Genomic DNA, 16,008 nt, shown 5'->3' with positions numbered 1-16,008 from the left:
TTTTGTCCACTTGAAAATGCATACAATAATTTTTGTTACATGTTCGACAAACGACTTGTGAAAAAAATCGTCAAACATCATTCAACTGACATTGACAAACAGAGTTGCATCTCGATGCGAAACGAAATTCCCTAACTACATAATGCATATACAAGAGACTGCGCGCGAACGTGTTATTCGCGAATCTTCCTCGACAAGGAATAGTTGTTATCAGGTATCGTGCGTGAGCTAAAGTGTGTTAATAACCAAGTGTGTACTTTTCGTTCGCAGAGGGACAAAGGAAAGCGAATTTCGAGGAATACGAGGCGAAGAAACATGAATACGCGGAGAAAATCGCGACTCTCAGGCAAAGTGTTAGAGAGCTGTACACGGAGTATGCAAACATACAGAATGTAATTGCGAAACGCGTCGATTGATACCGACGACGATGAAAATGATTGAGGAGCGAGAGATTCTTACGCGTGAAAATTCATATTTTACGTCACATATTCCAGAGTGAGGGAAAATCGGGGAGCGGAGTTCACATGAGACGCAAGTCTTCGGCTCATGAGAAAAAACGCAATTTAGATGAGACAATCGTTAAAGCGCAAGAGGACAATGTACGCTTAAGAAAGAAGCACGATCTAATTAAGTATCAGCGCAAGAAGGTGAGCAAGATATCGATCTCTTAAAGACTATTTCACGCGAATGCGTAATCATATTCCGACATAAATATTCCACAGCGACAGCAGAGATTACACTCGTTACTTGAAGAATACGGTCAATTAATGGGCGGTAAGATGCAGAAGATATTTAAGAAGAAGATAGAGAATCCGTTGAGAAATGTGAGCGAAAAGAATAGAGATGAACATCGTTAGAGATATCTATCGTCAGAATATCCATCTGTTTATGTTCTCACAGAAAATAGTTAAGCTGGAAGTACGTTTGGAACACATCAGGATGCTGCAAATCAAGGCGAACATAGCAAGAATGAAATATCGTTCGATGCGTTCCGATTTAAAGGAGAAATCCGTGTTCTACGAATCATCGTTGAACAAGCTGGAAGATGAAATAAAGGAACAAGTGAACGAAGTGAAGCGTCTTCAGGTCTTTCGTATAAATTTAATCATCGTATTCAAATTTGTTTTGTAACTATGCAAAATCGATGGAAATATGTATGATATTTGTATACAGGGAGTGAAGGACGAAGCTATCACATTAAAAGATAAAATGCAGGAAATGTTGATAAAAGAAGAAATCGAAGTTACAAACTGTAGCAAAGAACGCCATGCTGTACTCGAAGATTACAGGTTCGAATAAATAAATAGTTGACAATTATAGAAACGTTTCCATCAAACCTGGCAAAAGATTATTCAAAACGTCATGGTGATTTAATTTAACAATTTTTTCGACTTATTAAGATTCTTTTAAACAATACACACATTTAACCAGGAGAACAGAATAGTCTTAGAAGATAAACCACGTTGAACTAACTAACGTGAAACAAAAATCTGTTCGCGACCAGGGAACGCGTGCAGGAACGAAAAATGGAGCTCGAGCGTTTAGAAAAGATGATATTCCATTCGCGTCCGCGAGATGATTTCGACACACGTGGGAAAAGTCGTGTACAGGCCTCAGAAGACATTACCAAGGACGAGGTGACACGCCTGGAAGAGGCGTTCGCCAAGCTTCGCAGCGCCACCGGAGTGTCCAGGTCCGAGGACGTTCTGAACCGGTTTCTGGGTCAGCGGGCGACCAAGGATAATCTGCAGAAAATGCGGGTGGCCACTGAACAAGAGAAAATGACGTTAGAAAAGCAGAGGCAGGAGCTTATCACCGAGATGGAAACAAGAAAGTTCTCCGAGACGAAGAACGCGGAACAGTGAGTGTCCATGTATCCCTGTATACCCGTCAAGGCTATTCTATTTTTCTTAACCCTTTATTGGACATCGTGCATGTTAGAAACGCGGAAGACGTGGAAAAATTGAATCGCCAGATCGATGAGCAACATTCGCGCCAATTAGCGGCGGTTACGGAAAGGCAGAGGGTTGAAGATCTGTTGCAGGAAATAAGTGCAACGTTGTGGAACATTTGCAACCGATTTCGGGTATGTTAGTTTTTATGTAAACTAAAAATCAATTCTAATGTGATATACTAAACTACGTAGCTTTAAATATCAAATTTTAGGAAAAATTTCGTAACACTCAAAGATAAATATTACTAGATCGTTAATATTGATTGCCGCCAACAGTCCGTATTTTTACACGCATTGTCTAAATTATTCCATATATTGTTTTATTGTTATAAAAATGATTCTACAGTTGCGGTTAAGAATCGAAACAAAGGACAGAAGAATAAACATCAGTCTTATCCACATGACCATCAGCTATCTGTAATTAACTTACGTTCGAACGAAAGATTTTTATTTAACGTATAGTCGTTCGATGAAGCGAAAGGATATCTCGATGAATTAACACTTCGAGAGGTAGAATGTCCACAAAATCAAATCCCATCAGAGGCGGCCATTTCGTGTTAAAATGGTCGATGGAAATACCATGTAAATTCCTAATTAAATTAGTAAAGCCGTCTTCAATGGTGGTTACCGCAATGGAACCCGGTTCGGGTTTCCATACCAATTATATTGTCTCTGGAGATTTAACACCCCCGACGTGCACGCGGTTCACCAATGAACTTCCTTGAACAATCCCTGCCTGTAATTCTCACCTTAAGAAGCCGCTGTCCTACGCATTAACACCTTCGAACCTGATCGAAAGTAAATACTTCGGTAGCACGTCGAGCCACGAGAAAATCAATTATTGATTCAATCGATCCCTAGAACCCGTACGTGCCGCCCTTACACGTTAACTAGTCGTCCAATCCTCTGTGTCCTCTTTCACTTCTCCGCTGGGCGTGTTCAAACACTCGGAATAGAAAGGAATTCGACCAGTCGGAAAAATATACAATTTTCAACCATTGTAAGAGACCTTCTTTCTTGGAACTTTAATTTCAATTGAAATAAAAAATTAAACGTTGAGACGTTTTACAAATTCTTGTCGTTCAATTAAAGCAAGGATGTTTAATCGACAGGTACTTTACTTTCGTCATTTAATATTATACTGCAATTTGATGCTACAATGACGATGTTCAATATATAAAGCTTATCTATAATTTGGAGAGTTGAGGAAATATCTATTAATGCAGATAACGGAGTAAATATCTTTCAGGATATAATTGAGCCATTGCCTGCAGAGCCAAGTGAAGTTGAAAATCCTTTACAACTTATTGATTTGATCAATGAAAAGACGGAAAGCATTATTGAATCTTTAGGAGGACCGGATAAGTATCTGGAAGTACTGGATGAAGTAACGCTGGATAAGGTAATAATTCTGAAATATATAATTGCTAAATAGTCCTTGTTGCGCAATACAACTGATTCTGTAGATTATTACATCTTGGAAACAGATTGAAATCCGTCTACTACTTTTAGTTCGAAACAGTGTCAATCGCGACGACTTCGGTCGAGGGGAAAGCAGCACGTACAAGCGAAGGACCACTTTTTCCACGATTTCCATCTTCAACAACGCCAGCGACGCTACCTTCAGAAGATGAGGAGGACGTACCAACCAGAAACGCCCTCAAGAGACAAGCTCAGCAACTGGTCGACATTAAAAGCCGCCGAAAAGGATTCACTTTCAGGAGATGAACTTTCTCATTTATAAATTCATATGTAATACCTTATTCAATATTGATTATCATTTTTTTTCTATTTTTATAGATCTTTCGTATCTATCATTACAGTAAAAACAATTATCTTTCAAAATCACAGTTTTAGACACTTTTCGTAGCATAAAATGTATATAAAAGCACTATACTATTAAACAAATTTGTTTATTAATATTCGATTCTACGAAAGTCTATGTAAGAGAGGAAAGAGTAAAGCTGTGAAATTTCTTCAATTAATACATATCAAAATAAAGGAAACATTAATAGTACCTTTTCAGAAATTAATTTGTTATAATGAGAGTATTACTCATCTAAACTTTATTTTACTTAAAATGCTTGATATTATATGCAGAACTGTATATAGAAACGTTAAAAGTAACTTCTTCAGCCTACTACTATTTAAACTTTTATTACTTCACCAGTTTTCGAGTTTAAGAGTAAAATAGGGACTATTCTAATAGTAAATTTATTGTTCTTTTCAGTATTGTTTGTCATTTTCTTCTAGTAAGTTTTGTAAAAAAACAAAAATCCCAATTTTCTCTGCTATTTTTGCAAATTGGACCTTGGTTTATACGAACTTTTTTGTTGCTTTTGAGGCGTAGTATCAGCTGTAACAATTTGTTATATGAATAGTGAATCACACTGTATATAAATTTTGTACCGATAGTCATTATTTGTATAGGAATTGTTATATTTTTTATGTAAATATACCTTAGATTATTAAATTGCATCGATGGATAGAAGAAATGTTATATCATAACTATGTATATTATACCAAACTTAGGTTTTATTGTAATTTATTCTATATTTCATTAGCTTTATTTTAATTTATTGTACATTAAACTAATTGTAGCGTAATTTCTCGTATATTTTATTATATAGTTCTAATGTAATTTGTGGTACATTCTACTAGTTTTATTGTAATTTCTTGTATATTTGAATAATTTTATAGTAACTTCTTGTATATTTCTGTAGTTTTTTTGTAATTTATTGTATATCTCAATAGTTTTATTGCAATTTCTTGTATATTTCCCGCTTTAGGGGTAACAGAGAGAAAGATGTATAAGAAAGCTATAAAAAAAAGTGAGACAGATGTTACCGACCCTACTCCAGAACCCCTGGCGTTACCTCTGTGAAAAGTGCTCAAACTGATTGCACAGCGTTATCGAGAGCGAAGTAAACTACTTAAAAATGCTAGCGTCATCTCTCGGAGAAGAAGTGAAACTAGTTAGGCATTAATCACCTGTCTCACTCTTTCTTGAAGCTTTCTTATATATCTTTCTCTCTCTTACCTCTAAAGCCAGAAATATACAAAAAATTGCAAAAAACTAGTGAGGTATAGAGGAAAATACAATGAAATTACTAAAATATACAATAAATTTTAATAAAAGTACTGAAATATAGAAGAAAATATAATAGACTATTGAAATATACAAAAAATTATAATAAAACTATTGAAATATACAAGAAAATACATTAGAACTGTCAAAATATAAAAAAATTACATTATAACTATTGAAATATACAATAAATTAAAATAAAACTAATGGAATATACAATATATTACAATAAAACTTAAGTTTTGTATAATACAAATAGTTGTAACATTTCTTCTATCTACCGATGCAATTAATTAGTCTAAGATATATTTATATAAAAAATATAACAATTCCCCTAAAAGTAATGAATACCGTTACAAAATTAATATACAGGGTGATTAACCTATGGCAGCCATTGGCTTCTAATTATTTGCTCAAAAATGTTTAATTGTATCGTATCACTGTATGATGCAATTAATAATCATATATTAAATAATTAGAACCCGGGTCTCACCACGTGGAGGTTGCTGCGAATGGAGACCCACCCTAACCGCGTCCCATCCACCCTCCTTTTATACAAGATATAATTATATAAATAAAACCTCCTTTCAATGTATATTTGCAACAAGTTCGACGTTTGATCTCTATGCAAACGCACAATGGAAGGAGCTTCATAAAGAATTATCGCGAGAAAGAATTGTTACAAATGGAAGGAAACACAAATACCCTGCCTAGCCAATAATTAAGATTAATTTCAAAACAACCTATCTAACCAGGAATGTATATTAACTTAAAAGAAATGACTCCTACTTATCAATAAGTCTGAAAATGTTTTACCCTACGTATGCAAAGATCGAAGAGAACACAGTACATGAAGTACTTTGTATTCGTGCAAAAGCAAACAACAGAAAAGAAGCTCTGAAGTATTAAAGAAAGAATACAATGGAAGATTTCGCACAGATGAACAGAGGCGATCGAATTTACGAGATGCGAGTCAACATATGAATGACGACAAAAGATGACAGAATTTGAAGCACGAACACCTAAAACAGCACTGGAAACACTGGAACATCTAAAATAAAAGTGGAATCTAGAACAAAGATGTACAATATGTAAAACCATGACACAAGTTAATAGATTACACAGAAAATATATCCAAGAAGAGATACACATATAAATATAATAATAAAATAATAATCGAGACAGGAAGCGCTGCGATATCTGAAATAGAAATGTACAACAGGTAAAATAATAACATACGAGTTAACAAATTTCACAAAAAATATATCCAAGAATAGAAACATACACACATATGCACATAGAAAAACATAAGCGTAATTGAAAATATATAGAACATTTATATACAAATAACATAAATATGATTTTATAATATTTATACCTCTTCCTCGTATATTCTTTTTGTTGTTCACTCTTTTTTATTTGTATTATATGTGTGATCGTATCTTCATCTGCAACAAAAACTCATACAATGAATTAGTAATACCTTACTAAAATTTGACATATAGAAACATCATTTTATGGAAATAGCATGAAAAAGATGATGTATGTAACATGTAATAAAAGCAATGTCTTTGATTATAATGTACATTCCATTCTATCTTCTTTCTTATTACTTTTCGTTAAATTAATTAAATAATTGGTTCACTTAAAAAGAATCATTTCGAATCTGAAATATTACTAATTTAATAATACTTTTTTAAAAGTATTATTAAACTACACTAACTTCGATTTTACAGGTATTCTAATATAATTTGCAATTTTTAATGCTTATGTATTCGGAGACACAAAACACACAATGGAATGTTTAAATATCAATCACAAAATCAGCATTAAATGAAATATTGTAAAAACCAGAGGGTATCTATCCGTAGAAAATAACTACATTATTCTGTAATATTTTATGACAAACGCTCGATTAGCAGAGATATGAAACGGAGAATTGAAGAAACGAATGCAATCCATCGTCTCTCACTATGATTGTTATTAAATATCAACACATCATTCAATAATAATTTATTCAAATAGAAATTAGCAAAACGAATCGCGACAGCAGCCATACTGTGGTGCTCTTCATAATTCGCAACACTAATTCAGTAAATATCAAGTAAAGAAAATATGCAATCTAAACGCGGAGTGTGTCATGAAAGAGCAATGCGCGAGCAACCACCTCATGGCGTTTTTCTTAATTCGCAACACTAATTTATACACCCATAATTTAATTACGCAACACTAATAAAACGATTTTAGAACAGTAATCTGCGTAGCTGCAATGTCCACAGCGCAAGTGGAATAATTTATAGATGCAATATCACCCTGATATGCACAGGGTGATGTTTCCACCGTATCAGTGGAAGATTGGGCTTTTATTAATCGCAACACTATCGTGAGTACCGCGTCATTCATTATCGCAACACTAAATGGACTCAGAGACTTGAAAATTAAAAACTATTACTTCTATAGAAAACAAAAAGATGAAATTACTCGCGATATATGTAAATCGCAACACTATAAAACTAATTACAGACTATTAGTACACATCAAAATAGCAAATACAATTTGACATTATTCGCGAAACAAATATTTAGCAAATAATAATTAGATATTCAGCAAACAATCGCGATCTTATGGTTCGCAACGCTAAAAGAGCAACCACGATTATCATTTTTGCGCAACTCTAATTCAAAACGCGATATATTAATTAATACGCAACTCTAATAAAAATCGCGACCTGTAGTTAATCGCAACGCTAATAAAAATCGCGATTTGGATTTATTCGTAACTCTAATTGAAACCGTAATTAATTATACGCAACGCTACAATTGAAACCGCAATTTGCCCAGCATTTGATGAGGCCAGCATTTTGCTGGCTAGAATATACTACTACTACATAAATACGAGCATAGTGACAAAGTAGTAACAAAGAATGACTTTGCATTCAGAGAGTTACTTCCAAATGCATAGTCATTAATAGTTGCCCTCTTCTCCGGGCCTCTTCGGCAAATAGCCTCTTCTTTCTTCGGGCATGAAGCCCAATATCCTGAAACTTATATCTAAGCTCGAGATTTCCTGAGCGCAAACCAAAGAATAACATACAAAGGTGAAATAAAAATATAAATCGCGAAAATTCTCAACGCACGCAGATGAACAACGATTTGAGAAATCATTGTCCATGCAAACGTGCCAAACCTCGAGCAGAAAAATACGTTCGTTTCGTCAAATCGCGATCGCGACCGCGGGTCGATTCGAAAAATCGATCGAGTGAAGCCAGTGGCGAACAGCATCCCCCGTTCGCGCCAGCTATACCGTCGATCATTCAAATCTGATTCCCTGAAACAGGTTGAACCACGCGAGAAACGCGCCTGCCCGATCGGAGACTGTGGTCAACCTGCCCGGCCCTACCTACTTATTATTAACAGCAAACATACCAGAAGTAAACTACCTACCTACCTAACGCTATATTTAAAAAACAGCAACAGACTCTTACCAACACATACATACAACACACGGAATAGTCACGAACTTGCATACAATCTCACGCTTTCTAAATTTTACTTACTTGCAGACCATCTATTGCAATCTGAGAGATGTTACTGATCGCTGTACATTACTATTATTTTAAGTAATAATATATTTAATGGAATAAATGCAATAGTTAATGTTTAATAATGATCGACGTATTTCCACAGTCTAATCACACGTGTGGTAAATACATCGTACAATACACTAGTACATCAGATTGCAAGAAAATCTTATAAACTAGTGGGGAATCATCGTGCCCATCACCTTTTCCCCATCCAAGTAGCACATGGGCACGTGAATGGGGTCCTGGCAACGAACACGGAAAAGGAAGCTGAAAATCCTGATCTAAATATAATGATTAGTACAAAAACAACAACACATATCAACCGTACTTCGGTTTATTTTTTATTTTATTCATTCACATATTAAGTTATTCATTGATAGTTATTACACTGCATGGAGGTGCAAAGAATTTTACTTTCAATCCTAACTCAAACATGATCTATGATTTTAGAAATGATCAAGTGAAAAATACACGAGATTGCCGCTACAGCCACCAGCGTGGTTGACGCATTTTCGCGTCCGCGAAAATAGTTAACGTGACCAGAATGTTATCGAGTAACATTCGAGACACGGCCTCCCATGAGGCAGGAACTGAGATACGCTCAATTAGCGCGCCGCGAACCCCTAGGCGAGATTCGAAGCTACCAATACCCTTGGTGAGGGTGGCGGGCTCCCCCGTCTGCCCTTCGGAATAGCCGAGGGCCTTACGGACGAGGCAGGGCGCCCGTACTGGGACGCTATAGCGACAGTTAACAAGCTAACCGGACATAAAGCTAAAAATGCTCTATGCAGTGTAAAATTAACTACCAATTATTAAATATTTCATCGAGACATGCAAAAGGAGATTCACAATTCATTTTAATATTATAACGTACAGAATAGAGTAAAAAAGCGCGGCGCGACGCGAACAAAGTGAGTGAAAAACCATCGGCATCCTTTGGGATGTAACCCTTCCTTCGAAGCGGACCCTCCTCCCCATGTAATCTCAAAAACAAGCAAAGCAAACCCATAGGAGGTTACTACTACAGCCACCAGTACCGTTTGACGTATTTTCACGTCCGCGAGATGTTTAACGTGACCAGGTGCCTACGGTGACACCCAGGCACGACCTCTCCTTGAGGCAGGGATTGGGATACGCCCAATCAGCCGGCAGTGAACCCAGTGCAGTAATCTAAGTACGCAGTCCACCACTACCGATGCCCTCGGTGGGGGTGACGGACTACCCCGTCTGCCTTTTGGAATAACCAAGGGCCTTACGCAACGGGGTAGAGGCCAATACTGGGACGCTATAGTGGTAACACCACGCTACTCGACAATCAACTCAAATTCATTTATTTATTGTCAAGAATAATTAAATTTCAATTCAAAGTTATATTTCAAATTCAAGTTAAATTTTAAATTAAAAGTAAATTTATAGTTAATGTTAAACTTTAAATTACAATTAAATTTAAAATCAAAATTAAATTCGAAATTAAATTTAAATTTAAAATCAATTATTTTACATCCCGTACATTATAATGATAGAAGGAAATGGAAAGCGCCTCTCTCATTGTCTCGATGAGTATTTAATTTAATACATATTTAATATATAACATTTATAAATATATATAATTATAAAGGCACTAATTTCGAGCGATCTTGTCATCAAAGCAATCATTCTAAGATATGAAAATAATATTCAAGCTTGATGCTTTGATTTCAAAATCTACTCGACGCAAAATGTCTTCTTGCACACGTAATATGACATAGTTTCGGTAATCAAGCAAACGAACTTTAATTATAACAAAAGCTATACTATAAAGTTACAATATATTTCATATATATGATATTTATCATATGTATTTATCATATATTTTATGTGTTCAATTTTCAATAAATACAAACTCGATTAAGTGACTAAAGCATTTGATACACTTTATCAACATCATGGTACAATTATTGTAATTATTACAAGAACGAAGTCAGAGGATATCCGACTTCACCATTATACACTGCTATAACAAGGCAGTTGTAATATATATTACTTATTTATTCATAAAAATATGTTATATCTATATATACACATATATATGTAATTATTAATATTCATAGTATTTAACTCTTATATATATTCATATCCAAAATATTAATTTTATGTAAAACTTTCTAAATATTCATACTATGTGTATCAAATATTAGAATACTCGTATTTACTTATAAACGCGAAGTACAAGAAAACCTATCCTAAGCTAATAAATAATACACAGAATAAATGTTACTACTCATGAATATAATGGTATATCCACGGTCACTATGCTCGTCAAGAAAATTCTACGTAATTACAACCAGTCATCCGTGCCGATTTGGACCTTTCATCCTATGACATGATTGGGTGACCAGAGGAACTTAAAGGTATGCGACTCACCGACCGTAGATCCATGATGCTGCTGATGTCTGAAGAGAGCCATCGGGGATGCTGCTGATGTTTGAAGGAACTGCTGCTACTGCTGCTGCCTCAGAGAAATCATCGAAGTTGTGGAAAATGCCTGAAGAAAGTCATATTATGAATTAAAATTCATGTTACCACACAATTAATCAGTAAAGAAGAAATATTAAGAAATGTTGCTTACCTCTAGGAGAACATCATGAACGTTGTCGTCAGGGTAGAAGTGGTAGATAAATCCATCGTAGAAGTAACTGAAAACCATAAACAGAAACCATATTACTATAATTTGACCTTTTAAAGTTCTTGTTAACATTTTCAATTATTAATTTGCTTCATTGTGATTAATTTTGTGATTACTTACAATGAATTAACCACAATTATGTTAATTTAATGTTTAAAAAGATTAAAAGTTTAACAAAGTTGAAATTGTAAATAAAGTACGAAAGATACTTACATTTTTGGCTTTTGAAGCACAGCTGGATCCTTTAGGTAGACAGCAATAAAGCTAATACCGAGGCAGCAGATATTTAAAAAAAAAATTAAGAAAAGAAAAATATATATAAAAGACTACAATGCAATTGCCATTTACGAAGAAAACACTGACTCTACTCTTTCGCGTATGAATATTATAAAAAAAAATGTAATTAAAATTAGAGCAGTTGTGCTCTAAAAAATACTAAAACTATTTATCGTAACAAACACTGACTCTACCGACTGCATTGCGCGCAGTCACCAAAATATTCTGGAAGAAAAACATTGTACATGGGGGAACAAGGGGTAAATAAAAACAACACACAATTTACTGTCGTATTATTCTTCATCTTTTCCCGATCGAGCGTTTGTTCAAAAAAATATTAGTTCCCTTTTAAATTATTCAACTATGCAAAAACATACGTATATATAAATAAAATAAATTATAAATTTTGAATATAGTATGAAATATATCCAAATATTATAAACTATTTATGAACTCATTAAGAATTCGTGATTGATCTATAAAAAATCTATTATGATTATTCGGTATCAGAACTTAAAGCATATTCAATATTCTTAATTAGTGAGCTATATTATATGCTACAAATATTTAAAATTGCATGTGAGAATGATTATTAAACAAACATCTCATTACTTGTTACATACATCATGTGTTCATAATCAATTATATATAAAATGTTACCAAATGATGAATAATGAAATAATATAAATTTATACCATACGTTCTCATCAAGTTCTTACAGTCTTTGCATCACACCTCTTTCAATAATAATAATAATGTCCGTTGCTCACTATATCCATCCTTTGAAAGACATAATTGTTTAAAAATCTGTAACAGAACAAAACAAGACAATTAAAATAAATATACAAAGGTAAAATCAGTTATATTAAGATTTTATAGTAAACGAGTTCATAAATCATATTTTCAAAATTCAAACAATTTATGGACAACTATGAACAATGAAACGCATAATAAAAGGAAAAGCAAAAAGAAAATTCAAAGATATATTCATATTTATAATGATAATGTTCAATAAATAATTAACCAAGTATGCAATGACTAAACAACGTTTATAATAGAACAAAAGTATAATAGAATAGTAATTAAAAATACTACGCAGTCGACAAGTAAGCTTGTGAACGTACCTCGGAAACAGAAACGTATCTCGAAAAGCTTTATCGGCAACAGAGGGCCACACGTCTTACCAGCAACAGAGGACGACACGAACTGACTGCCGATGTTACGCTTCGCATGCCCCGGAAGCGTCCGAACGAGCGCGAAAACGTTCGAACGAGGCCGAAAGCGCTCGAACGTAGTTTCTCGACTACGCTTCTACGTTCATTTCGTGGCCTTGGTATTTCGCTATCTGCTTCAACTATAAACAAATCAGCTAATTGAAAACCTACTACAAGAGACACGTCCCAAAAATAAGAATTCCAGGAAGATTCTCGTGCGTATTTTTCTCAGGAAAGTACGCACTCTTGTGTTATGATATACATTCTACTAGATAAACTGCACAGAAAGATTTGTATTGTCCGATATATACGTGTATATTTATACAATGTTAATTACGAATATTGCAGTACATTATGTACAGAAATAATCGAATTCTTGTCTTAAAAACGAAATTATTACAATAAATTTCTCTTCTTTCGAGGCGAAATTCAACTATCGGAAGAACGGAATATTTCAACTTACATTTCTTCGTATTTCGTTGAAAATTTATATTACAAATTATCACAACATGTTCTCGGAGCTATATTTTCATACTTTTTAAACAATTTAACTACTCAAACACATTTTATTTAACTTAAAAATGCCAAAATTACGGAAGCACGAAAAGTAATGCTATCGCTATGACGCCTCGAAATGTTGAATAATTTGCGTGAATAACTATAAAATCGTGTTACTTACGTACTTTGGTTCTTTCCTTAACGTTTGAAAGACAGAATTGACATTAAACACGTAATATAGCTTAATATTTCGTAAAATGAAATGAGCTTCATGACAGGGGATGCACTCGCGAAGAAGATGCGACGAGAAAGAAGAAGTTGACGGAAATCTCGTTAATTGTAATTGCAACTATGTGGAGAGAAATTCATCAATCCTATTTGTAATAAATTATGATAAAATAGTACTTACTCTGTCAAGAAGTGTTTATAAAATCTGAACAAGAAAGCCAGCATAGACTTTTAAATGAAATATACAATTTTTAATTGTATTGATATAGCATAATATTTCTATTTAGAAATATCGAAGCTCCAATTGTTAAAAACTTAATTCAATTTATATAATATATTGTTACGGTTATGTACTTACTTCAGTACACAGAAAAGAAATGTAAGTATTTTCTTATATCAAAATCTAATTATCGCGAAACGTCTTATTGTTAATGTACAAGTTACATGAACATTTTTAATCTCTGCTTTACATTTAATAATAAAAATATTTATTATAAGCATAAATACGCTTAAGCGCAATATTTTATTTATATATTAATAAGAAAACACGAAATGGTAACATATATTGTTTAAGGAAATGTAATAAATTACATATTTAGTTATAAAACATTGAATTAATTAAGTTATGGGAACAATCAATGTATAATAAATAATTTAATGTGTAGTAAATTGTATAAATATATTTGCTTTACTAATGCCGCCCTAATGCTAAGACTATGCCGTTATAAGAGCTAAGTACGTGCACTGTCTTAGCATGATTTTGCCACGAAATTCATTCTACCCGTTGCCACTGGCGTGCCAATCGTTGTGTTCTCTGAGTATCAACTTCAGTAGTTGGATTTAATACAGTTTTTAAACTTTTCGCTTTAAATTGTAGAAGACATAACAAATCCTATAACTTTTTTTATACAACCGGTATTTCAGAATATGGAACACAAAGTTCTATAAAACGATAGGTCTATTCCATATGTCGTTTACGGTTTTAATACACATTTATATATACCAAAATTTGTGTTTATACCGTACACTTGTAAGAAATGGGTCAAAAGCGTAAAAATCGTAAGGAAAAAGATGATTATGAGTATGATCCAGCTCCTAAACATCTTCACGTTGGTCATATTAAAAACCAAGAGAAGCGTTTGATCATTATTTTAGAGAAAGCTCAATTAGAATCTGTTAAGGTGAGGTTATGTTTTGTACATGCTTTTAAAATAAATTTAAAATCCTAAATTTAATTTTTTGAAAAGAATTTAAATTTTATAAATGTGCATTTATTGGTACATTTGTTTGTTATTCATAGGACATTGAATTTATTAGCGTGCATCTGTTATATATGTGCCGAAAAGTTCAAAACAATCTTTCAATTAAATTTGATACTTAATGTTATGTACATTTATAATATCGAATTTTTTAAAAATTCTTATACTTTTCCTAGGTTGGAAATAGTTTTGAACTATTAAATTGCGACGATCACATCAATATTTTAAAGAAAAATGATAGAGATCCTGGTACATGCAGACCAGATATTACTCATCAATGCTTATTAATGTTAATGGACAGTCCATTAAATAGGGCTGGGCTTTTACAAGTTTACATACATACAGAAAAGAATGTACTGATAGAAGTGAATCCACAAACCAGGATACCAAGGACATTTAAACGTTTTGCTGGTCTCATGGGTAAACAAACGAATTTGTATATTCATTATATAAGTGTATATTCAGAATTTTCATTAATTCTTCTATTTCACAGTACAATTACTGCATAAATTTAGTGTTCGTGCCTCTGATGGCCCAATGAAATTATTGAAAGTAATTAAAAATCCAGTCACTGACCATTTACCAGTTGGATGCTATAAAATTGCAATGTCCTTTAGTGCAAATAAAGTACAAAATCCACGAGAATTAGTACCTGCGAATGATCCAATTGCCATTGTGGTGGGTGCAATGGCGCATGGACAGGTGATATTACATATACATATATACTATTTTTCAACGTTATTTCGTTATTTAATATATCAAATTATGATTACAGGTGAAACCAGATTATACAGAAGATGTTGTATCTATAAGTAATTATCCATTATCCGGTGCTCTGACATGTAGCAAATTATGTACAGCATTTGAAGAAGTTTGGGGAATAGTGTAAATAAGAAGTTGACACCATATATTTGTTACATGTGACTTAATTCTTCAATTCCTCAAACACTTTTACTCATTTTTATTTCAAACATGAATCATTTTTTGTAATTGAATAAAAGTAACAGAGAAAAATAAAATAAAATTTGTAAATATGAATAAAAATGTTGTTGTATGTAGTTTTCTACCAAATTTTATTGTATTAAATCATTAATTTTACCTGTCCAGTACAAAATCGTAAAGAGTAATTTGTATACTTCTGTATAAAGGAAGAAACATATATTGTTGCGCAATTCTCATCGTCAGTGGAAAATCCTAAACAGAATGACTCATCAATATCGGTCTTTAAACGATTGGTCCGTAG

General features: G+C 33.3%; 2 protein-coding genes across 2 annotated transcripts; both read left to right on the top strand.

Annotated features, from left to right (window-relative positions):
• The first annotated feature begins 982 nt into the window (after positions 1-982).
• Positions 983-3,682, top strand: LOC143426237 (outer dynein arm-docking complex subunit 3-like). Its single transcript, XM_076899508.1, has 6 exons — positions 983-1,086; positions 1,174-1,289; positions 1,505-1,861; positions 1,942-2,086; positions 3,204-3,356; positions 3,467-3,682. Exons 1-6 carry the CDS (start codon positions 985-987, stop codon positions 3,680-3,682), a joined length of 1,089 nt encoding a protein of 362 aa, XP_076755623.1. The 5' UTR covers positions 983-984.
• A 10,743-nt stretch (positions 3,683-14,425) lies between these two features.
• LOC143425855 (ribosomal RNA small subunit methyltransferase NEP1) lies at positions 14,426-15,673 on the top strand. Its single transcript, XM_076898900.1, has 4 exons — positions 14,426-14,687; positions 14,942-15,185; positions 15,259-15,467; positions 15,541-15,673. Exons 1-4 carry the CDS (start codon positions 14,544-14,546, stop codon positions 15,652-15,654), a joined length of 711 nt encoding a protein of 236 aa, XP_076755015.1. The 5' UTR covers positions 14,426-14,543; the 3' UTR covers positions 15,655-15,673.
• Positions 15,674-16,008: the final 335 nt, after the last annotated feature.

Source organism: Xylocopa sonorina, chromosome 8 (genome assembly GCF_050948175.1).
Source record: "Xylocopa sonorina isolate GNS202 chromosome 8, iyXylSono1_principal, whole genome shotgun sequence".
Taxonomy (NCBI): domain Eukaryota; kingdom Metazoa; phylum Arthropoda; class Insecta; order Hymenoptera; family Apidae; genus Xylocopa; species Xylocopa sonorina.
Note: the sequence above shows the minus strand (reverse complement) of the source record. Positions and strands in the feature narration are given on the sequence as shown.

Bases quoted from the DNA above. Each gene is read 5' to 3' on its own strand.
- LOC143426237 (XM_076899508.1), top strand. From the start codon at position 985: ATGCGTTCCGATTTAAAGGAGAAATCCGTGTTCTACGAATCATCGTTG. The intron at 1,087-1,173 runs GTCTTTCGTATA...ATTTGTATACAG, and splicing joins ACGAAGTGAAGCGTCTTCAG to GGAGTGAAGGACGAAGCTAT. The intron at 2,087-3,203 runs GTATGTTAGTTT...AATATCTTTCAG, and splicing joins ACATTTGCAACCGATTTCGG to GATATAATTGAGCCATTGCC.
- LOC143425855 (XM_076898900.1), top strand. From the start codon at position 14,544: ATGGGTCAAAAGCGTAAAAATCGTAAGGAAAAAGATGATTATGAGTAT. The intron at 14,688-14,941 runs GTGAGGTTATGT...TACTTTTCCTAG, and splicing joins CTCAATTAGAATCTGTTAAG to GTTGGAAATAGTTTTGAACT. The intron at 15,468-15,540 runs GTGATATTACAT...TTATGATTACAG, and splicing joins GTGCAATGGCGCATGGACAG to GTGAAACCAGATTATACAGA.